Source organism: Nannobrachium achirus, assembly GCF_963921795.1.
Source record: "Nannobrachium achirus genome assembly, chromosome: 8".
NCBI classification, from domain to species: Eukaryota; Metazoa; Chordata; class Actinopteri; order Myctophiformes; family Myctophidae; genus Nannobrachium; species Nannobrachium achirus.
Window position 1 is genome coordinate 33,162,969 of NC_137817.1, and position 24,927 is coordinate 33,187,895.

At 42.4% G+C, this 24,927-nt stretch overlaps 1 protein-coding gene across 6 annotated transcripts in view; it reads left to right on the plus strand.

Moving 5' to 3' along the window:
• The window catches only part of synrg (synergin, gamma), a 51,344-nt gene that overhangs the window by 8,643 nt on the left and 17,774 nt on the right, over positions 1–24,927 (plus strand). For 2 of the 6 annotated variants that reach the window (XM_080732242.1, XM_080732245.1), the window contains exons 2-17: positions 1,845–1,885; positions 3,963–4,126; positions 4,846–4,973; positions 5,507–5,612; positions 6,187–6,298; positions 6,888–7,184; positions 7,926–8,204; positions 9,271–9,351; positions 9,582–9,778; positions 10,501–10,758; positions 11,358–11,497; positions 12,901–13,019; positions 13,263–13,325; positions 13,905–13,934; positions 14,603–15,562; positions 23,440–23,985. In XM_080732242.1, coding sequence (XP_080588368.1) covers positions 1,845–1,885; positions 3,963–4,126; positions 4,846–4,973; positions 5,507–5,612; positions 6,187–6,298; positions 6,888–7,184; positions 7,926–8,204; positions 9,271–9,351; positions 9,582–9,778; positions 10,501–10,758; positions 11,358–11,497; positions 12,901–13,019; positions 13,263–13,325; positions 13,905–13,934; positions 14,603–15,562; positions 23,440–23,985 — 3,521 coding nt within the window. The remainder of the gene's footprint in view (positions 1–1,844; positions 1,886–3,962; positions 4,127–4,845; positions 4,974–5,506; positions 5,613–6,186; positions 6,299–6,887; positions 7,185–7,925; positions 8,205–9,270; positions 9,352–9,581; positions 9,779–10,500; positions 10,759–11,357; positions 11,498–12,900; positions 13,020–13,262; positions 13,326–13,904; positions 13,935–14,602; positions 15,563–23,439; positions 23,986–24,927) is intronic. The other 4 variants (XM_080732244.1, XM_080732247.1, XM_080732243.1 and 1 more) reach the window with 3 other exon arrangements.

Consider the following 24,927-nt stretch of genomic DNA (forward strand, 5'->3'; position numbering starts at 1 on the left):
CTTTTCGCAGTTGAACTAGGGATGAGACGATTATTGCAAGTGTTTTTTATCACGATAAACGATAATATTAGTATCGTCCCATCCCTAAGTTGAACACATAAAACAGTCAGTTTTCTGGTGATTCAGAGTCTCTTGCATCAAAGCCATCCTTCTGTTATTGCTGCTATTGGAACTTAAACACTTAAATTCAACTGGATCAATTTATTTTCTGAACTGCAGAATCCTTCTTCATGGCTGTAGAGACAATAGTACAAAATATAATAATAATAATAATAATACAACATACAATTTATATAGTGCTTTTCCAACTACTCAAAGTCGCTTTACAAAACGGAAACAAAATAAAAAACAACTTTATTAGTACATTTTTTGCTCTGCAGTGTAATTTTTAAGTCTAGCTACTACCACTGTGGAACTAAACTATTATGTGTTATGATAAGCCTTGAGCTAAATGCAGCCTAAACTCTGGTGAGGACAGAGACAGAGACAGACATGTCTGAGTTACAGAGCCAAAGTCTCAGCTTTTACCCTGCTTTCCTCTCTCACAGAGGAAGGTTACACTAGAGAGATGCATGCTTTATTGGTTTTTCTTTTAAGGCGCTTGTATGCTGATCAATAAAGGCTGTCCTGACCTACAGCAAAGTTATATTGGATCAATTTATCTTTTACCTGTCAGATTTACCCCTTGTGGAGTTGTGGTCAAAGCAGTATTCATTGATGCTGTCCCTGGAAAGCAGCAAGCTAGGAAGATAAGATCGGCCTTGCATTCCGGAGAAGTCTGGCACAACAGAAGTAGGATAGATGACTGAAAAGAAAGTGAACAGTTAAAGTCACACCTAAAACTGTGTGCTTGTTATTATTCTTGTCACTTTAATAGAACAGCACAACAGTGATTAGGATTTACAGGTTTAACTGACTCTTCAAATTTGCTCCACATTGTTACAGACTGGAATGTGGAATTGTGTGTGACATTGTTTTGCTCACAGACTGGAATGTGGAATTGTGTGTGTGTGTTTGTGTGTTTTCCTTGAGCATCAGATAAAGGCTGAGAGACCCCAGGCCCAGGCCCTAACCGTAATCTTGTACAACAAACTCAATGCGTTGCATCGCAAGTTCGCTATTTGTTAACTTGTGAGATTATATACCAGCTATTTCTGCTATTAAAACAAATCTGCACCCCACCAAGGGAGGCTAACACCAATGTTTTTGAGTCACATATTATGACAAAGTGCCGATCTAATTCAGTCAAGAAAATGTTGATTTACTGCTAATTAAGTCTCTTGTGTGAGTGATATAAAGACAAATATGCCTCTTAAGCTATTTTTACACAAGGACGAATTAATCTGAGTCCGCTAAACTAAACTGCTGATACGGCCATATTGACACACAGAGGCGCGTATTTATGACCCAGTCCGACACTTTTTTGAAAACTACTCTGCAAGTGGATCTTTTCGTTTCCGTATTGAATTAGCAGCTTGGTAAATAAACGAAGGACCAGTACGGGAGAATGCAATGACGTCAGCTTGTCAGAAGCATGGTCAGAAGCTTGTCAGACTGACGGTCGTACGGGGCAGCTCACGGAAAATAGCAGATCTACCCGTAACGCTTGTTAGCTTGTAGCACGGCTATTTTCGAAAAAAATATAAATTTCTGAAAGCTCAGAACTTCAGTGTTTGGGAGGGACATGTTGTTTTCTCTGAATCCTGGCTGCATGCTGAAGCTACAGCGAAGCCTTCATCTGACTGTAGGCGTAGCTTGTAGGTCATATACTGGAGACTTGGTTTTGAAGGTACTAGGACTAGGTCATACAGTAATAACCCGTATTTGTCTTTCTCTCCTTTTAGTTTTATGTTTCCTGTTGGAGGGGGCATGGGACCGCCACAAGGTGAGTCATTCGGCTGTCAGCATGACTTATATAAACTCCCCAAGGCTTTTAGCCCTCCTTTTACAAATATAGTCCATTTTCCTCATAAGGTCTTCTATCTGATGGGAAGAACTACACTTTAGTAAATGTAAAATGGCATCTAGAGTGAATATCCCACTGAATGAGCAGATATAATGTAGTTATGTTTTGAACAATTGATTATTGCTTAACCAGGGTGTTAGGGGTACTAGGGCATTTATTTTGTCTGGGTTAAAATCCTGCGTGTTTGAGTATAAAATGCTCTTAGAGTACCCAATACTAGCCTGGGTGCCAGCCTGTTCACTCCGTTCCGCGATTTGTTTTGTCTCTCCGCATCACAGTCTGGAAATGATTCAGTTGACTCGTATTTCAGGAAGCAAGTTGTGGCGTAGGCGTCGTCGTTGCTAATTGGCTGTTCTTCCAACGAATCAGAGTATGATTATCGTAGCAATGTCATGTCATCATAAACACACTCAGCACACTGGTGTGTTTGACAGACATCACAAGACCAATCGGAAGCCACGGATGTGTGAATCCCGCTGCTATGTCTCACCTCTCCTCGGAGATAGGAGGCTTTCTAGACTGTGATCTGGGAAATTAGTGAACAGGCTGGCACCCAGGCTAACCCAATACAATAACCCTGAGGAATAAGCATAATTACACTGTGATTACACTGCCATCTTTTATTCTCTTGCTAACCACTATTTCTGTCTTTTTATGTATGCATTGTGTGTATGTCTGTCCGTATGTCCCGCAAAGCTTGGCATTGGCCAAGTTTTGCTTGGCATTTTGAAATGAAACGGCACGATCACTTCACACTGGGTGTGCTTTTTATCTCTATTTCATTACTTTTATGTTTTGGAATGTGTTTTTATATGCCTTGTAAAGCACTTTGAATTGCCTTTGTGTATGGAATATAATACACAAAACATTCCCTTGCCTTGGTTATAGATTATGTCATTAGGCATAAGTACTCATTAACAATAAATGCAACTCATTTGAACCTCTGCCCAGATTTGTGCATTGCTTTGTTGTGAGGCTCTAATCATCAATACTTGTCATATCTGGACTGCTTGTTCGGTTTATAATAACACCCCTCACAGACAAAAATAATAAAAACGACTATTGTGACAAGTGTCTTTCAGGGGTCATTACGTGCTCGTTTGGCAATGTCATTTCAGTGAGACAAATTATTTAGAATGTGTGCAGCCTCCTAGACAAGCCATTTATTCAGCCTGGTTGAGACCTAATCTGGTGAATCATCCAGAGGCTCCCATAGGAGAGAGCTGCTCAGCTCTGATTGTCAGCTAGAGCATCTGTGAAATAAATAAACTTTCCCCTTCACTCCTCTTCTTTTGCTCAGAGCTGTGACGATACTAGTCGCGGTAAAAATAGATAACCGTGTCGCTGAGCCCCTGTCAACTCCCAGCTGTCCAGGAAACCGCCATGCATAACATTTCACCGCAGCCTCCCGAAACCGAGCGATTCCATCCCAAGTCCAAGTGACTGTGTTGTGTTTGCATTGGACAGCTTACCGTAACGTAGTGGTTCCCAAACCTTTTAGCTCAACCCAAAAGAGAAATTTTACGTTTGGCCGGCCCGGGACCCAAACTTGTGAAAATAGCAGATCTACAAGCTCATAATGCGTCGCTTCGTGCCGCGCTGTTAGCTTGTAGGTCGGTTATTTTCACTACTTCTTAAACATTTGTTCTCTAACTTATGGAATAATTATTTTATTTATTCATGACATTACTTAGAAAAATCATTGAATTTGTTTTTTAATTCATGAAAATATAAGCTTTTTTGGGAATGTTTTTGGAAAATGTTTTGAAAAGAAATAAAATAATTAATGTTAATAGTAATTAATAACAAAATGTAGAAAACAAAAATTAAAGGGACCCATAAAAATGTGTCTGCGACCAACAAACGTATCCTGTCCCACTGTTTGGGAACTAGCGCCTTAACCCTTCCCAATTATATCTTCTGTGGCATTCAATATCAGCAAATGTCAGTCCGAATTTCTGTGCAGATGTGTACGATAGTTTATTTCTCCCCTCAGGCATGATGTCCATGCAGCAGCAGCAACAGCAGCAGCAGCAGCAGCAGCAACAACAGCAGCAGCAACAGGGATTTCCTATGGTCCAGGTTATGCAGCCCAACATGCAAGGGATGATGGGAATGAACTTTGGGGGACAGATGCCCCCTGCTGCCATGCCAATGCAGGTGAGGGCATTTGTCATTGGTGTGAAATGTACATCATATGTTTCTAAAGTTTAATCTAATACCATGCATATAGATAGACAGCAGTGGAGTGAGCAGCTGATGAGACGACGTGACATTCTGCGTTGTAATCCATTTGTTTTGTTTTGTAAATATATTTATTCAGTATGTTTTTGATTATTTATATGAATAGTCAAAGTCATCGACTTTTCCCCCATAAAATAAACCCTCTCCTAAACTTTGTTATCAAAGGTGAAATAAACATAAATAAATTAATATATAATGTTACGCGCGCATGTTTAAAACAATCTTATAAGATTGTCCTGTAGTGTGTGTGATGTGATGCTGTTAACAGATTTCCAAATAATTAAAATTTTAAAGAAATCCTGTAGTGTGAGTTCAGCTTAATAATATCTTTGCTGTCCGGCAGTAACCTTGGCTCTCCATTTTTCATCTTTTTAATGTTTTTAATTATTATTATTATTATTATTATTTGTTTTTTTTTCATTTTCATAAATGAATGCAAAAGAAGCTTAAAAAGACAGTTCTTACCCAGCACTCCTTTGTTTCCTGTGGACCGTTAATTGTCCTTTAATAATGTTTTGAAATGTGTAGCTTTCCTGCTGCCTCAATATGAACTTAAATCAATGCAGGAAATGAATGCCAAAGTCAGAATACTAATGTGTTTTTGAGCTTCTGCTTGTAATTGTTTGGCTAACCAGGGAGGCATAGCTATTGGGATGCAGACCCCGGGGATGCAGTTCATGGGCCAGCCTTCATTCATGGGCATGAGGAATCCTGGGCCACAGTATACTGTGGACATTCAGAAACAGATGGCAGAGGAACACCAGTAAGCCACACTTCATTAATATCAGTTTTTTTGGCCTTCTGCTCATGTACTGTCATATGTTTGTTTGAATGCATAGTTTGAAGCTTGAAGAAAAACAAATACATTTTTTACATGAAACAGACTCTTTTTCCAAATAAACAATTATTGTGGAAGTTATGATTGGTTAGCACTGCTCGAATAGGGACAAGGAGTGACGGAAACAGAGACATTTGCAAATGTGACTCGCCTCAAGGCAACCACACCACATCTTTCTAGTTGCAATATACAACTGTACAAAAGGTTATGAATACAATTTTACTAACTTACTATATCAGTACTTTGAGTGCACACATTTCCCAATACAGAGTTGTTGATCGAAATGCTTTAAAAGTTTGTGGATCTTTCACCTTCAACCTGCTGTCCCTATTTTTTGTGAGCTGCTTTTGCACATGAACACAGGTTTGCCTTGAGACAAACGGTTTGAAAACCATTGATGTATGTCACTCTCTGGCTCACTCATGGTGGTCTGTATGCTCTATGGCCCTGCCCTGTAGGAAACGACTGGAGCATCAACAGAAGCTGCTGGAGGAGGACAGAAAGAGGAGGCAGTTTGAGGAGCAGAAACAGAAGCTGAGGCTGCTCAGCAGCGTCAAACCCAAGGTGAGCTTGGCATGGCACACAAGGCTTGCACCCGGGTGCTCTCCATTTCTCCTACGCTGCTGTTTTTAGAGAGCTTCACCTACCGTTGTCTAAATAACCTGCGGTAGTTTACCGTCTGAATGCATGTTCTGTCATGTAATGTTGAATGTACAGTATGTAGGATGTAATATATACATTAGCACTACTCTAGTGTCAGTTGCTCTTATTATTAGTTGCATGAATAAATAACCAATATGATATATACGTTTTTGTTTACATTACAGCCATTTCCAAACTTAGAAAAAGTAGTCTTAGCTGATGCACAAAATAATAAAATATAATATATTTAAATTTAAATGAGAAAAAAAACACAGAAAAATACACAAGAGCAAAAGTGAACAAAATGCATGTTTGTGTGGTTGTCACGCCACCACATGCCAAAGAAACTATCTTACTGTGTGAGTGTCTGTATAACATCTGTATTGTACAACCACAATGGAAATACGTCCTTGTCTTTTATGCGTGTACTACCAGTGCCGTGATGTATGGCTGTGTATTTATAACCTATCAAATAAATAAATCAATCAACCCACAGTTGGGGGAGAAGAGCCGCGACGACGCCCTGGAGGCCATCAAAGGCAACCTGGACGGTTTCAGCAGAGATGCCAAGATGCACCCCACTCCATCCTCACAGGCCAAAAAAACAGGTATACCAACCTAAACCTTTCAGTGGTTGCCCCCTAGGCTATAATTGCCTGTCCGTCAGCGGCCCATATCCAGCTCTGTTCCCCCTAGGCTGACTGAAGGGCATCCCGCTGAGAATAGTAACCCTTACCCAACTGGAGGCAGGTTGGCCGGCAGCCAGACAGGGACAACACTACCTCTGGCCATAGTGTAACGCACAGATTCCTAATTTCGTACTTCACCACTTTTTGCCACCCTGTTTTTCAGTTTTTCACCTCATCTGTAAGATCTGCCTAAACATCTGCCTAATTTCTAATGTGCTCACTATTTTGCCGTGTCTATTTTTTACATTATCATCTGTTTGTGAGACCATAACCCCCTCGCTGTGCATGACAGAAAATTGTCTATGTAATATTGGTTAGTTAGTGTAATTTTTCTAGCTTTCAGATAAATGCAAAAATGAACCCAGTAAACCTTTACAGCAGCCCATTTTCTGGCCTGCACAGAAATAATCTTAACATTTCACTGTCGAAATATTGAGATCTCAATTCATCGTCCATTGTGGCCTGTTTTATGTTTTGTGTCACTGCCATTATCTCTCCATTTTTGCAGACTCATCACCATCACACTGCTCTGTCCCTCCTCACTCCCTCCCCCCCGCTTTCTCAGAGGATGACGATGAATTTAGTGACTTTATTCAGGGGCCTGTAGATGCTGCTGTGTCTTTCCCCGCGTCCTGCTCCGCCTCTTCCTCTTCCACCCTCCACCTTTCCTCTCAGGCCCACAGCCAGCCTTCATCCCCTTCCCTCAGGGCAGGTCTGTCCTCTCAGACCATGCCTACCTCTGTGTCCGTTCCCACTGCCATCGAGCACTCTGCTGCCAACTCCAGCTCCCAACCTGCAATCCAAGGTAACAATTCTTTTGCGCAACTGGTTTCCCCACTAACTGGTAGTGAAATCATTAACATTCCTCAGTGGGTTTTGGAGGTCTTGTCTGTTTGTGCTGCATCTGCTGTGGATGCAGAGTACAGTATTTCTACAGTTTCCTTTAGCATTGAAAACTCGACCATATTATTTGCGGGCAAAAGAATGCTGGCAGCACAGCAGATGCACCCTTCAACTAAGCCTTCTAAGCTAACTCACACTACGATCCATTTAAGCAACAAAAGCGCATGATCCAGGAAGAATGGAAGGTGTTTCATTAGAAATAGAGGATGGTAAAATGTGTAGTACAGAACCTTAAAACTGCAGGAGTTGAGACCTACAGTATGTTGGTTCTGGATAGCTGGTTCCTTTTTTTTTTAGGGCAGAAGGTTTTTAATTGCACCAATAGTAGTCATCTCCTGCAAATGCAGCTTAGACTATTCACATTCATGACAGTTTTAGCGCCATCTGTCAAACTTTGGTTGTCATTCCCAATTCTTTAAGGATGTTTATGATCCGTTTGTTTACCATCTGGAGTAAATCTATTAGCTGGCCGCAAGAGGGTTCCTTTGGCGGCGTTCTAACTACCGTAATCAAAAAATGTGTTTAGACTGTTATCATATGTTTTAGTTTGTACAGTTAAATGCAGCACCAAGAGCAATTTTCTGTTCACGTTCAAAAGAGGAAAGACAAAACTAGTGATCATATCACTCATCCAACCCTCTAGGACCGTCCCTGGAAGAGAAACTATTCTCCTCATGTGATTTTACGACTGATAAGAAGGCCCAGGTTAACTTTAGGTCCCAGCAGCCTTCGGCAGAAATGGGCTTTAGAGCTAAAGTTTCAGCCCAGTTCCAGTCCAGCGCCAAATCACGGAACTGGGCAGAGGCTCCTGAGGACTTGAGTTCTGCCTTCACCATCGCAGCGCCACCTGAGGCCCCAGTGCTGGTGCCCGCTGCCCCCTCATCAGCTGGCGATGCAGTTCCTCAAGCCTGTAGTGAAAGTGGTGAGAGAAAAGCCTGTTGTACCAGTCTTTACTAGCCTCAGCATCTTTTGCTTTGCCGCCTTAAATTAATAAACCTCCAAGGTAGGGCATGTAGCTGCAGTTTCCTTCTAATTCTTGGGAAATTTGTTTCACTACTCTGTCAACCTGATCAAATAACGATGACCGTCCTTCACACCACTTAATGTAACTCACTGATTTCTTTGTTGTAGCGGGGGGAGTCCTGCCATTAAGACCTGGATTTGATTTGCTACTTGTGCATCAAACTTCTTTTAGGCACTGTGATGTTGCAACAAATCTGGATGACGTTTTTCTTCACTACACAGATTTGAACGGATTGGCGGTAATTGCGAGGTGCTCTGACTGCCTGGTCTCTTCACATCTTTTCCAAAGCTTTGTCTGTCGCCTGTGCCAGCTTTATAACTCTGTCACCTCGGGCCAAATCTCATTAGACTGCTTTCTCGTGTCGGCCGTGTCCAACACATTGTGGAAATTGACTGTGCCCCTGGAGATCCTGGGGTAATACCTGCTGACTCAATAAGCTGCCGTCTGTTCCCTGGCTGTGTAATACTCTTTCAGAAATTGACCTCTGGCGCATGCCGACTGCTTGGGTTTAACAAGTATGGGCACGGATTGGACCGTTCCCCTGGGGCCCCAAATGTTCCATGTCTGATTCTGCATGCCATTGTGCTACTTCTCAATGCTCTCATTTGTTTTCTTCGTCTGTATTCTATGGGTCATCTGGGGACATTTGGCGGTTTATCTCTGAAACCACTAAGTTGCAATAGAGTCCTTTAAGCTTTCCATGAATTGGCGCTTGCATGATTGGACAACTGTGTGCAAAGTGGATTTTTCTATATGTCAAATTGTAACATGTTCTACAGTATATACAGCTTATATCGTCACGTTCTGGTGGAAACCTTGTATGTCCCAAAACCGTTACTTTTCAGGAAATGTTCCAATGGATCCAATGTAGTTATTATTTAGTCACAAGCCTTGGCAAATAGTATGCTTGGACAAAAGCGTGGGCTGTGTCGACTAACTCCATGTTTGTCACTGTGTTTGACAGCAGGTATTGGTGGTTACCCACAGCAAGAGCACATCCAGCCCATGCTGCCTGGCTGGCTTTACAATGACAGCCTCATTCCAGGTAAACACCTGCACTGGGGAACATCTGTGTTCATTGAGAAAATGACTGTTCATAGAGAAAAAACCTCTTCGCGAGGTGATGTACAGTAGTTACCATGTCAATGAATATTAAAGCGTAGAAATATAATTTCCCCTTACACCAGGGGTCTTCAACAGGGGGTCCGGGACCCCTAGGGGGTCCTCAGACTTACTACAGGGGGTCCTTCAATGTTTACTTTTCTGCATCCACAGAGATGTTCAAAAAAATCCTGGAGTTCACCATGACGCCAGCGGGGATCGACACAGCCAAGCTCTATCCCATCCTCATGTCCTCAGGCCTTCCCAGGGAGGCGTTGGGCCAGATCTGGGCCACAGCCAACCGCACCACGCCCGGAATGCTGACAAAGGAGGAGCTGTACACTGTACTTGCTCTCATTGGTGTGGCACAGGTAGACAATGGTGTCAAAGCAATCAATTTTATCGAGAAGAACTCTCATTCTTCTTATCGCACCCTGTGTTTTTCAGGAAAACTTGCCATCAGCTCCACATGAAAATTAAATGAGCTCAGATGGTTGGAGAGTGGGAGAAAGCGACAGCGCTGAGCCGCGGCCTAGGGCTTATGGGTTGGCGCAAGCCCGCATGAATATGAATACAAGTCGCCCTCAGCCCTGTTTGACGGCACAACTCTTATCTCCGTCAGGATGGGCCTGTCACCAGCACCCCCTAAGAGAATGCAAATCAAGGGGCTGCTCATGAAAAAATGATGGCAAAGCTTCCATGCTGAGAATAATAAGCTACTGGAATATTGGGAGAGTCACAGGAGACCAGCACAAGCTGTTTCCTTTTTGTAGTGTAAATAGAAAATTCTGAAGCTGCCAGAGACTTCTGTTAGATTGGAACTTGACTTCACTGAATATTTTAGGCAAATACTGTATGTCAGGCTTTTTCGTTATGTGAAAAATAGATGGGTCTGAAATGCAGACTAGATAGTGATGAATTATGATGGAAGTAATGCCAAAATGAATGCTGAATTCCATGTGTCAAGTTTGAATCAGCACTTGCCACTTTATTATTCCACCAATCATAAAACATATACATCAGCATCTATCATGTTGTGTTCAGTGATGACATATTGAAGGTTTATCTTTAAAAACTATTCCCTCCATTTCAGAGTGGACTCCCGGCAATGAATGTGGAAATCCTGAGTCAGTTCCCATCTCCGCCCGTGCCCAACCTGCCCACCCTCACCATATCCATGGCTCCAGTCATGCCCCAGCACCAGCAGGCCATGATGACCCAGCCTCCGGTTTCAATGGCCATGCCTACGTCAGCACCCCCACCAGGCATGGGCATGATGCCTGCCCCTCCCCCCCAGCACCCCCAGCAGCTCCCCAACACCGGTTTCATCACCAATTTCCCTCCTGTGCAGGTAATAGAGCTATGCCATTGATTGTGCCTTTTTTTTTTACTCATTTTAGATTTTAATCACTTACTTTAACCAACTACTATTTTATACTTTGGATATTCAAAAATAGCAGATATACAACTTCATAGCACTATGAGCTTGTAGATCTGCTATTTCAGAAAAATTATGAAAATGTGTACAAATCTTTAAATATATATATATATATTTTTGAAAGCAAACACTTAACTCAAATCTTTCTTTCTCGGGGTCCCTGGAACAAAATATTTAGAGATCCGGGGTCCGTGGCCAAATATAATTTTGCGGGTCCTTGACATGAAAAAGTTTAAAAGCCACTGATATTATAGCAACATAAGAGTTTCAGAAAACTGTTAGGATTTAGAGGACATTTGACTGATAGGACAACGATGACAATGGGGGGAGGGTTGGGAAAGGGAGGAACAAGAAATGTCTTAATTTTACTACTCTGATTTAATGTGTAACATTTTAACTTTGTCTGACATGAATAAAGATATTCTTAAAAAGACTTAGAGGACATTTGTAGAATCAGCCTCAAGTATTAATGGGTTAATTCTCCTGGTCACTAATGCATTGTGGTATTTTAGGGAAACAAAGGAGACGACGATGACTTCCAGGATTTTCAGGAGGCACCCAAGGCAGGGGCGGGAGACCAAGCTTTCGCCGACTTCCAGGGAGAATCGGCGGGTAGTTTCCCTGCCGCCACAGCACCTCAGCAGCAGAACAGGTATGGTGATGATGACACGGACTGACTTTTAAAGGCAATGTTTAGTTTTAAGGAGTAAGTGGCTAAGTTGTTTGAGTTCTCTGCTGAAACTTTTGCCCCCGTGACCCGGCTCCAGATAAGCGGTTGAAGCTGAATAGATGGATTGTGGAATGAACTGCATCAATTTACAGTGCTGCAGTATTAAAAGGATTATTATGCACTTTTTGATTGTTATTTATAGTTGCTGTGTAGACTAACTCTGTGTTTATCACAGTGTTTGACAGCAGGCATTTCCCTCGTTGTCGTAAAGCCTTCGCTGCACTTGGTGTCAAAATAGCAGATCTACAATCTCACTACTAGTAGCATCGCGACACCTGGTGAGCCTGTGGATCGGTTATTTTCAGTGTGTGACACAGTGTACCAAGATTAAATCAGGCGTAAGAATCACACTTGGTCTCTTAATAGCTTTTGTAATGGTGTCCTCTGCATAACAATGACAGAGTCCTCTCGTAATGCATTAATTTCAGTGGACAGTGGATGAGCTCATTTCTTTATATTCCATTCCATGCTAATGTGGAGAGCCTGTCATTTCTCAGTGAGATGGTGTGTGAAGGCAATTATCTTTTGGGACGACAGAGAATATGGCTGCTACGGTATACTATAACATTGAGTGGTATGGTGTTTTATAGATCCAACGGTTCCCTCAAAGTCTATCTAAGTAATCTAATTAAAAATGCTGCTTTTTTTCTCTCTCTTTCTTTTGGACACAATTGGCAGCAATAGACTTGTCTGGCAAAGAAAAGGCGTTGAAGATGTCTGTTAGAAGTTGAACTCTCTGACTCCCTCTTGGCTTTTGATTTTGACTTTGTTATCATACTTAATGTAGTGTAGAATAGATCCTTAACAATCATCTGATAGGTTTCTTTCTCCATTAGTTTCACATTGGATCTTCAAAGCATACGTAGTTTTTACAGTTGACACTGGAAAAGTACTGAGGTTTGTGTGGGCATATCTGTCCTTTGTGTATCTCGAGAACTGTCCGACCAGAAGCTACACACTACAGCTATCAAAATACAGATACAGAGTAATAGACGTATGATGGTACAAACCCTATACCTTCATTTGAACTAGGTAACAGGCAACAGCCTAACTGTGCAACAAACACATAGCATATTTTTAGGCAACAAACACATTTCAGGGCTTAGGCTTTATCGACATTGTACTGGTTGGACCAGATAGAAAGGGAGGTACAGTAAAGCATGGAGAACAATGGCCTTAACAAAAAGCTGTCGCTACCGAAACACTTTTGTAGCTCATTGTGTCTGCTCAGGGAGCTTATAATGGATTAAACAGAGAGAAAGTATTGACCTCCCCTGTCCTCCCCTGTTGCTGACTATCTGACCATTGACATTATGTGTGTGCAGTGCTCCTGCCATGCTGACGCCTGTATCTGGGACTGGGTCCACTTCGTCCTCTGATAAGTATGCCGTCTTCAAGCAGCTGTCTGTAGAGCAACCGGCAGAGCCAGTGCCCACCGCCTCAGGTACTACTACTGCTGCTATTACTACTAGTAGTGCTAATGTTTTTGAAGTCTGGAGACAAGTGGGACATACTGTAGGGTGAGCAAATGAGTGTGCCTCCTCTATTACGATTCCAGAAATATTCACCTCTCCAGCTTAGTCAGTTAATAAATTGGGTAAATGTTTTCTTGTCTGTCATACAACAGCATGTAGATTGTTTTGTGTTGCTCAATCCTAACCCATTAGGTTTCCTTGTTTTGTTGTAGGTACGGGAGACAAGTATAGTGTCTTCAGACAGCTTGAGCAACCTGCTGACAGGAAACCAGTTGGTAAGAAATACTCCTTGTTCCTTCCTGGTGCTGAATAAGATCTGTCTCTGTCACACTGACAGACAGACAGACAGACGCACGCACGCACGCCTGCGCACGCACGCACGCCTGCGCACGCACACACGCACGCACGCACGCACGCACGCACGCACACACACACACACACACACACACACTTTACTACATATCTGTTCCTTTGCCAAATCCCCTCAGCCTCTTGGCCAAATTACAGAGAGTCTGTGGTGGGCTCTGAAAGGGTCCCAGTAAGCAACAGATGGCTAGAGGAGGGAAAAGACCTTCAAAAACAAAGTCACAGCTGCCTTAGAGATAAACCGTTGAGGTAAAGGACAGAGAGGGGAATGAAATTAATGTAATGTTGCCTGAATTAAAACCCGTATGCCACAGCTTGGAAGCTCAGAATCAGGCAGTTATTATAGGGTGTGACTGTTGAGTGAAGGTAAATACAACACACTGCAATTATCATCATTTTTGCAGTATTTATGTGGAAAAGGTGTTCTTTGGTTTCCATGCACACAATATTTATGTAGCTATGTTTCCTGCACTGTTTCACTAGAACAGTTTCCGATGGGGACAGCTCTGACGACACCAGTAAGTCCTGCTTGCAGTGACCTTTCCTTAATGCTGTCAGGCTCCATCTCCATAATGGGCCCATTAGTCTCCTCTTTTCCTACCCCGACAGGAGCAGTGTGAACAGATTCCCTACTTTAGCTTGCATCTATATTCTACATCAGCCACTTAATAGTCGCTGTACTGCAAGAAAAATATAACATTTCCCTCTGTTTGATTTTATGTCTCTGTTGTGCTTCTTTTTGATATAAAAGAAAATAAAGGGGAAAAGAATCTGTTAATAACAAATATTGCACTGCTTTTTGCTGGAAGTCTGTGTAGAAACTAGAAAGTATGGTGCTCTCAGTAGTATGGCTTAATCATTTCCTGTGTCAGTTTGGAACTGACAGCTCAATGCATGGTGTTGAGGATGTGTGCTTGTCTCAGTTTGTGCAGTGATGTGTGCTATTCGCTGGACTCTCTGGCCCCCAGCATCAGCACTGTTCACCCGATGATGAGACATTCAACATGTGCATTCTCATTGTGACAGAGGCACGGCTAATTCAACTCCCTCTCCATTAATGTAGGACTGTGAGATGGGGATATGGCAGAAGCTATTTCGTGTCGAGGTCCTTTGTATCTAATTGCTATGTAGTTTCCTTTTTTTTTCTTCCCTCCAACACTCTTTAATTGTTCTATTTCACTTGCAGGGGAAGGCTTCGCCGATTTCAAGTCTGTCAGTGTTGATGATGGCTTCACAGACTTTAAAACGGCCGACAGCATCTCTCCACTAGACCATCCAGACCAGACCAAGATCTTCCAGCCTGCCTTCCCTTCTGCTTTTCCTAGTTCTCAGTCTCTACAGCAACTACCAGAGCAACAGCCAGCAGTCTCTCTATCTCAGCCTAAAAACCCTCTTAACATGGCCGACCTGGATCTTTTTTCCTCTCTGGCTCCCTCCACCCCTGCCCCCAATGAGGCCAAACCCAGCACCCTTCCATCTGTATCTGTGCCTCCCTCCTTAGTGCTCCTGCCAGGGGGAGCCAAGCCCCGTGGGGGAGGGGCAGATGATTTCGGTGACTTTGCTCTGTTCGGCTCCTCCTCCGAGGCTGTGGCGGCAGGTTCCTCGGTGGGAGGGGTTGAAGCGGCGCCTCAGGACGACTTTGCAGACTTCATGGCGTTTGGCAGCTCTGGAGGAGAACCTAAAGGCGAGGGGAGTGTGGGGGGCCGAGGGGAGCCCCCCTCTCTGCCGCGTCCACCGCAGGGTGCGGACAAGTATGATGTGTTTAAACAGCTGTCCATGGAAGGCGGCTTGGCCTACGACGACACCAAGGAGAGCGGCGGTGGCTCCTTCTCCTCCCTCAAGAGTGACACAGATGACTTTGCCGACTTTCAGTCCTCGAGGTTTTGCACAGCGCTCGGAGCCTCGGAAAAGAGCCTAGTGGACAAGGTGGCTGCGTTCAAACAGGCCAAGGAGGACTGTGCCTCCGTCAAGTCCTTAGACCTCCCATCCATCGGGGGCAGCAGCGTAGGGAAAGAGGACTCTGAGGACGCTCTGTCAGTGCAGCTGGACATGAAGCTGTCGGACATGGGCGGAGACCTGAAGCATGTGATGTCAGACAGCTCTCTGGACCTGCCGGGCCTCTCGGCCCACCAGCCCCCTGCCGCAGGTGAGGAACTAGTGCGTTTGCTCTGGTGAGGCCCCCCCACGCAGTCACACACCCCACCAGTCCCAGGGCCCTCAGTGCTCTACTACAGTACCCCCAGCCCTGTTGTGCCCTCTAATCCAGGGGTCAAAGGGCAAGTAGTGAGGTCCAGATCACAACTGAGTCCTGCTCAAACACCCAAAACACCATAACACTAAATAGCACATTTCATTAGAACCTTCATATCTCTCATTTTACATTTCATCAACATTCATCTCGAAACATTTGTTTATCTGGCTGTTTACCACCCTTCTCCATGTTCCCTCCTTCCTTTCTTCCAGCTTCCCCTCCCACTTTCTTCTTCTCCTTAACTTCCCTTCTCCTCCATCCTCCAAGTTAATGTGAGAAAGTGGAGTACCAGCTTGTGCACAGTCAAATCCTCTGTGTGAATTTATCCATTTGAGTTAAATTAGCACTAAGGATTTCATCTCACACAGAAAGGACAGGTTCTGGCCCCTACCACAGTGTATTCAAAGTTGATGAGTGGATGGTGTGGATGTGATCATGTGAAGAGGTTAGAATACTGTAGTTAGACCAGATAACACTTTATTCATCAGGGTGGTCATACTGTAGCTCATTATGCGTGGTCCTGCATGCTGTGTGGTTGGCTCAGCGAGACCCCCGTTGTCGTCTTGTCTGTGCTGCGCTAGCAGGTATGGCTCCTCCCCTCGTTGTGCACGGTACAGTCCTCAGTGTTCATTTAAATGGCTAAATTAACACTGAGGATTTTACTGTGAATCTTCTGCTCTGATTGTGCTGCCTTGTGGTGTCAACGTGTGTTCTGTTGTGTGATACGGAACGTCCGAGTAGTTTTCTTGTGGTGGGGATCTCTAGTCTGGAGTCACAATAACAGTAGCCGTGTTTCCATAAATTGCCATCCAAATTTCATGTGAACTTTTGAAATGTCACAAAAATAATAGCAAATATATGTAGATAGCTTTATAAGAATCATCCACTACTATTATGCAAATGTTAGGAGTTATTCATGGAGCTACATGCAACATGCCCACACATTCAACCTCATTCATTTATAAAATTATAGTATTGTATAACATCTTAAAATGTTGGCTACTTCAGAATGTTTCAACACACTTGGTGACATTCATTATGTATTCCATCACCATTCTTCTTTGAAATTATTCAATAAAGTATTGGGAAATATGGGTATGCCAGTGTAAGTTATTACGTGGGCATGGCTTCTGCTAAACCGTCCTATTCTTAGTACAAAAACAGTCTTGTGAGTTAAATGTCCACGACATCAGTACTTATTTGGCAAAAGTTTTTGGAAACACGGCTAGTGTTCTGCAGGTGACAAAATGTTTCAACTAAAGACGGCTGTTCTGACATTTTTAACGGTTGGCTTTCCCCTTGAAGGAGAAATACAGACTACCCGTTTTCTTACGGGTAGACTTACGGGTAGACATCTCAGATGTTATAATATCCCACTCCGACCGTGAGTGGTGGGGTTGAACGGTAAATCACATATTTTTATGGCTCAATTTGTTTTTGTAGTTACTCTTGTTCATAATGAATAGAGGGTATGCGAGTGACATCATCATCATACCCGGAAGTTATGCGGGAACGCCTACTGACTCAGTAGGCGTCAGGCGTTGCCTGGGCCTTGACAGCCCATACATCCAAACAGAAAAGTCCTATCTGATTGCATTAAACAACGTTAAACTCACTTTGCCACTCACTTTGCTTCTTGATTTGCCACTCGATTTGCCATTCACTTTATACATGCGCATACCCTCTATAAATACTGTCCACAGTGTTTGTACTGAAGTCTGCAAAACAAGATGAAGTCCAATTCATTTGGGACACAAACACTAGACTATTTAGTCATTATGAACAACACATCTACAAAATATCATTAAGAGCGATAAAAATATGCGATTTACCGTTAAACCCCACCACTCACAGTCAGAGCTGCCGTGGACTTGGAATGGAAAAAAACAACCCTGTACCACTCATTCTGGGCTAATATAAACATCAGATTGAGGTAAGAAAACAGATAGTCCGAAATTCTCCTTTAATGCACACCAAATAACATTTCAGACAAGATGACCAGTGAAAACGGCATGTTTTTAGTGGCAGACAGAAAACAAGCTCTTTAAAATGGACCAGTATAGTATAGGTTTTTGCAAGATAAAACGATGCTAGACAGTATTATATGATGGGCTGCGAATGTCTGCGCATGTGGGCATGTTTCTCTGTTTGTCTCTCTGTCAGCTGGCAGGCGTGGTAGCCTGTCACCAGCTTAAAGGTAGAGTAAGTGATATTTTTTGCTCAATATTCTGTTAAGTATACTCTATAACTTACACGCGTTGAGTACAGTAAGTTACAGAGTGTTGGTTCAGGAACAGGGGTCTCCCGGTCTCCATCTTTTTAGTAAACAGAAAATACAGAACAAATTTATCAGCGACAATTTCATACTGTTGTAGTTTACATTAAAGTTGTATTTACTAAAGAGCTGCAGGTTGAGGAAGAGCCCTGTTACTGAACAAACTCTTTTGCAATGATTACTATCAGAATATAGAGCTATTGAACACTTATTTTTACAACTGAAAATCACTTATTACACGTTTAATTTCCCTTCTGCATTTTAGTAGTTAGTAGTAACTAACTACACAGTATTATTGATTTATTGACTTTTGGTTAATAGCTTATTTTTCCTTTTACCCAAACTCAACATCCACAACATGTGGACAAGGCTGCATCAGTCATTGAAATGGAAACTACAAAAAGAATATGCCTTCATATATCTAGGCATTTTCCATTATCGTCACTCCTTCATCTCCACTCAATCTTCATAATTTATTCACCAAATATTTTACCCTATACCCTATATAATTTCTCATGTTCCATAGTCCTTAATGTCCATGGCCATTCCTTACTCCTTAACCACTTCAGCCCTTTTCAAAAATGTAAAAAAAAAAACCTGATCTAAAAGTTCATAGCCGCCCAGAGAGTGAGCTTGTAGATTGTAAATCTTTGAAAATTTTTGAAAATGTCTCCTATAATTACATGCCCAATATAGGAACGCTAGGTGGAAAGTGGTTAAATGTGAGAGCACATGTTCTTTTTCTGTCGAGACTTTTGCACTTGATTGTCTGTCGGAGCAGTTATCTCTAAAGCATTTTCAACATATCAGATGTTCACGTCGAACCAAAATCTCATGTCATTTCTAAGAATGCGTCATTGATTAACTCATGTCACATCTAGGCATTAATCATTGATTTTCTTCTATCAAAGAAATGTTATATGTAAACACCCCCAATACCCTGTTTCATTCCGTTTCTGTCCAATGGAAAATGTGTTTTGTTTAAACTGAAACAGGCTTCTCTGTAGTGAGTCTGGTGAGTTTGAACAGCCCCTTGAAGCTGCAGCAAAAAAGACAGAGCCAAGCTAATTTATACTTCATCCCACGACTGTGTAGCTCACTAAAAAGATTATTTTTCTTTAAAAAATATTTTGTTGGAAACCTGTAAATGTTCCTCTGGGCGTCATGTGATGAAGTATGAATCAGGCTTTTAGCACCAGGACATTCCGACTGAGGAAGCCTCTTGGCTCCAGTTAAACACTGCTCCTTCATTGTCCTCTAATGCAGTGGTTCCCAAACCTTTTAGCCCGGGACCCAAACTAGTGAAAACAGCAGATCTACAATCTCACAATGCGTCCCTTTGCGCCGTGTTGTGAGCTTGTAAAATTGCCTATTTTCACTCGCATATTCTCACACATTTGTTTTCTAATTTATGGAATTCCTTAGAGATTGTCCTTTAATTTAATAATTAAATTTGTTTTAATAATAATTAAATTCATGTAGGAAACAAATTAGGGGAAAAATGTGTCTGCGACCCACAAATGGGTCCCGACCCACTGTTTGGGAACCAGTGCTCTAAGGAACCCATCCAGTATTGTTGGTCTCGGAGAGCTCCAGGACTAGTCTGGGACAGGACCTCACCGTTCCAGGTATTGTAGGCTAATCTTAAAGAGACAGTATCTCATTTCAGAGATTCCCTTTTGGGCCCGGGAGCACAAAAGGAAGAACGTCTTGTTTATCTGTGGTGTCCCAGCATGAGTTAATCATGTGTGTGGGTCCATGACCGGGCTCTCTGAGAACACAATGAATCTACTATCGCCCTTCCTGCCTTGCGTTTTGCTGCAGTGTGCCTGCCTTTTCAATTTGTGAAATTGACAAGAACATATTATAGGATGACATTTTATGCATAACAGTCTTGCAAGTTGTTTTTATCTAAGAAAGAAAAAAAATGTATACATACAGATTTAATAGTGTATTTTTATTACAGGAATATGGAGTCTTATTTTGAAACTAGATAGATATTCCCATATCTTGTTTTGATGTGTCAGCTGTGTAAATTAAATGTAGCCTATTTATTAAGATATTCAATAAAGTATTTTAGGTTAAGATTTAGGATTACAACATGTCTTGAGTAATACTAATGTGCTTTTCTTTGGGGGTTCATATGAGTTTGCACATTAGCCTGCTATGACAAACAATCACTGTAGTGAGAGATACTGTCTCTTTAAAGGTATTCTAGCGTCTGTGATTGGATACATTCAAAGCCCTCTTCAAGTTGTCAGGTGTAAGGAAAGTTCTTTTTTTGTTTCCTGTGTAAACCCTTTGAGTGCTTGAGCAAGATCACTTTATTCAACGTGTTAACATATTTCTGGCTTCTGTGATCTCTTCTAGAAAACAAAAATTGTCAACAGAATGTACACTAATGGACCGTGGGTCCAACAAAGAGGTCCTATCCATGCTGTAGTCATATCATATAGTATTATTAAGTGTTAACACACTGACTGCACTGGGCCATCTTTATTCTCCTGGTCTAGCAAGTCAGAAAATCTGAAAGAAAGCTTTCGGGTCCTCAAAGGGTTAATGCATTCTGTCTTGAAATCTTTAACACCCATTTAGAACGGGTACACATTATTGTGTATCATTATTTTATGCTTTAACTATTGAAAAATATACAAGCTCACAGCCGTGCTGCGAGCTTGTAGATCTGCTATTTTTGAAAAATCGTGAAAATTAGAATTTTGACCCGATTCTATAAGTGTCTTTTGAATCCTTCTAAGATTTTTTGGAAAAACCTATGTTTCTATGTCAGCAATCTGGCTAGCCATCGTCAAAGTAAAGGTCCTTTTCACTTAACTGGAGCTGAGTTAGTCTGTTCTTGAGAGACTACTATGTCAATGGTTCTCAAACCTTTTCATGTGAAGGACCCCCAAAATGATATGTATTTGGCCACGGACCCCCATCTCAAAATATTTAGTTCCGGGGACCACCCAGAAGCAAAATTTGAGTTACAAACGTTTGCTTTGGAAAATGCATATATTCAAAGATTTGCACACATTTTCACGACTTTTTCAAAAATAGCAGATCTACAAGCTCGCAGCACGCTGTGAGCTTGTATATCTGCTATTTTTCACTGGTTAAAGCATTCAATAATTCTAGGCCTAAATGGGTTATTAAATTCTCCTTTCCTGCATTGCATTTCAAGTGTTCTGTACTCGGTTTCTCTTCCCAATAACCTGTTGCTTTAGTAGTAAAACGGTGTGTCATCTCCCCAGAAGTAACTGATTCTAGTCTGTGAATGTGCCTTCTCAAATTGGTTTCTGCTTCTATATTCTGGGATTATCTTTCTTTTACCTTCTTGCTGTTTGTTTTTCTTCCTTTTTTTTCTGACTGCATGCCCTTGTACTCCAAATGATTGAAATCTAATTTTACAAGTGTTAGTTTGACAAACCTCTTGTAATGATAGACCTCTTTCACAGTATTTTGTGATCTATCTCTCTTTCTCTCTTTACTCCTGTTGTCGTAATAAATATTGCTATTGGTATTGCTGAAATGCGTACCGTCTTATTTTTCCTTTCCTAACTCTTGAGGGGTTAAATAATAATTGTAGTTACTGTACACACGGCTCATAGCACAGGATCCTTGTCAATTTCACAAATTGCTTTTTGTTTCCAAGCAAGTCAAGTCAATCTAAGTAGGGTTCAACAAGCGCGCGCGTGTGTGTGTGTGTGTGTGTGTGTGCGTGTGCGTGTGTGCGCGTGTGCGTGTGCATCAAAAAGCAAAGAGTTGAGGAGATTTGAGTGTGAACACTGACAAAACCCTTACCAGATTTGCACGTTTGTGAGTTACGGTTAGTTTTAAAATAATGCCATAAATCCATCCCAGACTGTGTTGTTTGTGCATGGCACAGTTCAGGAAACACACAGCTGGCAGCGAAACTACTCCTTTTTACTGTCGTTGCCATGGCAACAAGTCATTAAACCCCCTTAAGTTGCATTCTATTTGATTCTGCTCTCATCTGTGTGAGCAAAGCTGTCTTTCCACATTAGTGGAAAGACGTGCTCCAGTGTTAGTGCCGGTGTCTGATGCAACTCAGTGGCACACCTGGCAGGAACATCCTTCATCACACCCCACAGAGAGAGCAGGGCTTTTCTCCGTCATTGGATAACAAACCGAAAAGAGTCAGGAATTCGTTTTTGTCCCTGTTAAACCCTTATCAGAGTCTGCGGTGAAGAGCCTATCACCGCAGATTTTAGGTGTAAAGCTATCCACCTAAAGTGAGAAAACAAGTGGAGGCCATCATAGTCAGTCACGGTGAAGTCCTATCACTGTGACTGACTGGTCTAGATCGACCAATCAGTGAACGGGGTGATGGGCCGATCTGTCTGAAAGTAAAAACAGAGAGATGTCGGGGTTCGCGGTGGATAGCTCTTCACCGCGAGTAATGACGTAATGTTGTAGTTTTATGACTTAAAAGGACTACACCGCGGTGGATAGCTTATCACCGCGGTGCCTACTATGATAGGGGCTTTAGAGTATCTAACCCAGTTCCCAGTTACAAAATGGCTAAAGGCTTTCAGAATGGAGATAGCCAGTGTTATCGGCAGTTTGTGGGGGATTTGTTGTGACCACCAGTCAGGCCTTGTAGCTCAAAGTGTGTGGTGTGTTTGTGTGTGTGGGAGTTGTTCTGTTAATTGGCTGTGACACTTCTTTAAACAACACGGTCGTACAATGTTTAAATTAGGTTAAGTGCAGTATACCTGACCTGACTGTTTTGAGACTTGGAGGCATAGAACACAGTACATTCAGCTGTTTGGCCGTGAACTAGGGCTGGGCAATTAACCGGCTTAATCATGCTCATGTAGTTTATTCAGTTAATTGAGAAGCAGGGTTTTTTCTTTTAGAATTTTGTTTTGATTTCTTATATATCAACTTAAGACAAACAACATATAAGAGATTGAGGATGTGCAATTTTCAATAAAAAAACAACATATCGTTCATTAAAGGGGAAGACCAGCCATTTTCAATATTGAACTATGTCATTAATATACCTTAGAGGAGTTGTGTGGAAATAGAAAAAAAAAGTTCCCCCCCCTTCTGTGTTGCCTAGAACTGGAGGATTGATTTTGGGGTTTCTATTGTAAAGTACAAATTGATGACATCACACCGTTGTACTTTACAATACAAACCCCCAAATCGATCTTCCAGTTCTAGGCAACACAGAAGGGGGGAAACTTTTTTCTATTTCCACACAACTCCTCAGTTCAATATTGAAAATGGGTGGTCTTCCCCTTTAATTTGTAAGAGAGGCAAAAGTTTGATATAATAGTGATATTGATAATTGACATATCAGCCAGCCCTAACGTGAACTCCTATTTTAGCCAATATCCTCCTTTGACATACAGGCCTGATCTTGCACTGTAGACATTTTCAGTAAAACATACATACCATTTACAGCACCCATCATTTCAGAACCTCTGCTATACCTGGGAGCCACTGCTATGTTTTGTTGTCATTGCAGAAGGAGACGACATGAAATTTGACCCCTTTGGAACATCAGCCATCAGCAACCTGGCCAGCTATGACTGGCGAGACAGAGAGGAGTGTCTGCCTTATGAAGCCAGGAAGCCACAGGGCCTAGAAGGGGCCAGTCTCTCGTCTTTAGTCCCCGGTCACGGGAAGGAGCCGTCTTTCGGCAGCACAGAGAATATCACCAGCACCCAAACTGCGGCCTTCCCCACAGAGGACGGCTCATCGGCAGATGACAAGTTTGAAGCCTTCGCTGACTTTGGCTCCGGGGAGCCAGGCATGGCCGATGACAACAACGATGACGACTTCGGAGACTTTGCGAGCACGGTCTCTGAGAAGTCGGACTCGCCAGCTGCTACCTTGGATGCCGGCTCCGAGGGCAATCAGGGCGACCCCTCGGACGAGTTCGGGGCCTTCCATGGTGATAAGGCAAAGTTTGGCAAATCCGACTTCCTCAAGGCCAGCTGTCAGACCAAGGTCAAGTCCAGCGAGGAAATGATCAAGAATGAACTGGCAACGTTTGACTTGTCTGTTCAAGGTGAGTCACAGTCAAAATGTCAGCTAACTTGCCTTTTCTTTTCTTCAATTACAGCAGTCATGCGGCATTCAGCCTTCTATTCTCTCACTGTGTTTGTTGTTTAACCTAGTCCGAGTCCTTGGCCCTAATATATGTCATCCTGAGACTGCCTCTGAGATTTGCTGTTAGACTGTCTGACAGTCAGAGGCGTCACAAGGGGGGGAAAGTGGCACTGAGTTACTAGGGCCCAAAAGTATTTTATACTTTGATATACAAGCTCACAGTGCAGCACCGAGTGCCGCGCTGCGAGCTTGTAGATCTGCTACTTTTGAAAAGTATGAAAATGTGTGCAAATCTTTGAATATATGTATTTTTTAAGCAAACATTTGTAACTCAAATTTTGCTTCTGGGGCGTCCCTGGAACTAAATATTTTGAGATGGGGGTCCGTGGCCAAATACATATCATTTTGGGGGTCCTTCACATGAAAAGGTTCGAGCACCACTGACATAGAAACATTCAAAGACTTGCACAAAATGTTCATGATTCAAAAAATAGCAGATCTACAAGCTCGCAGCGCGGTGCCGCTTGTATATCTTATATTATAAATAGTTAAAGCACAACATAACGCAGTGAATCCTTGTACCCAGGGCCCAGAATTTGGTGCGACACCCCTGCTAATATGTCTCATCCTCTTGAGTTTGTGACATTTGCTGTTAGACTGTCTGACAGTAGATGGCAGTGTTGTGGTTACAGTCACGCTCCACAGGGCAGACTGCTGAGATGGATTAGCACAGGCCGGTGACCAGTACATGTGCCCAAATGAACTGCATCCACTTAAAGGATGTTCATTCGCTGGCGTTATGGTTCACATATAATTCATCAGCATTTCCTCCAATGTGATAAAAGCACATTTTGCTCTGGGTATAATTTGTGAACATGAGCGTGCTCGTGCTGTTCTATGT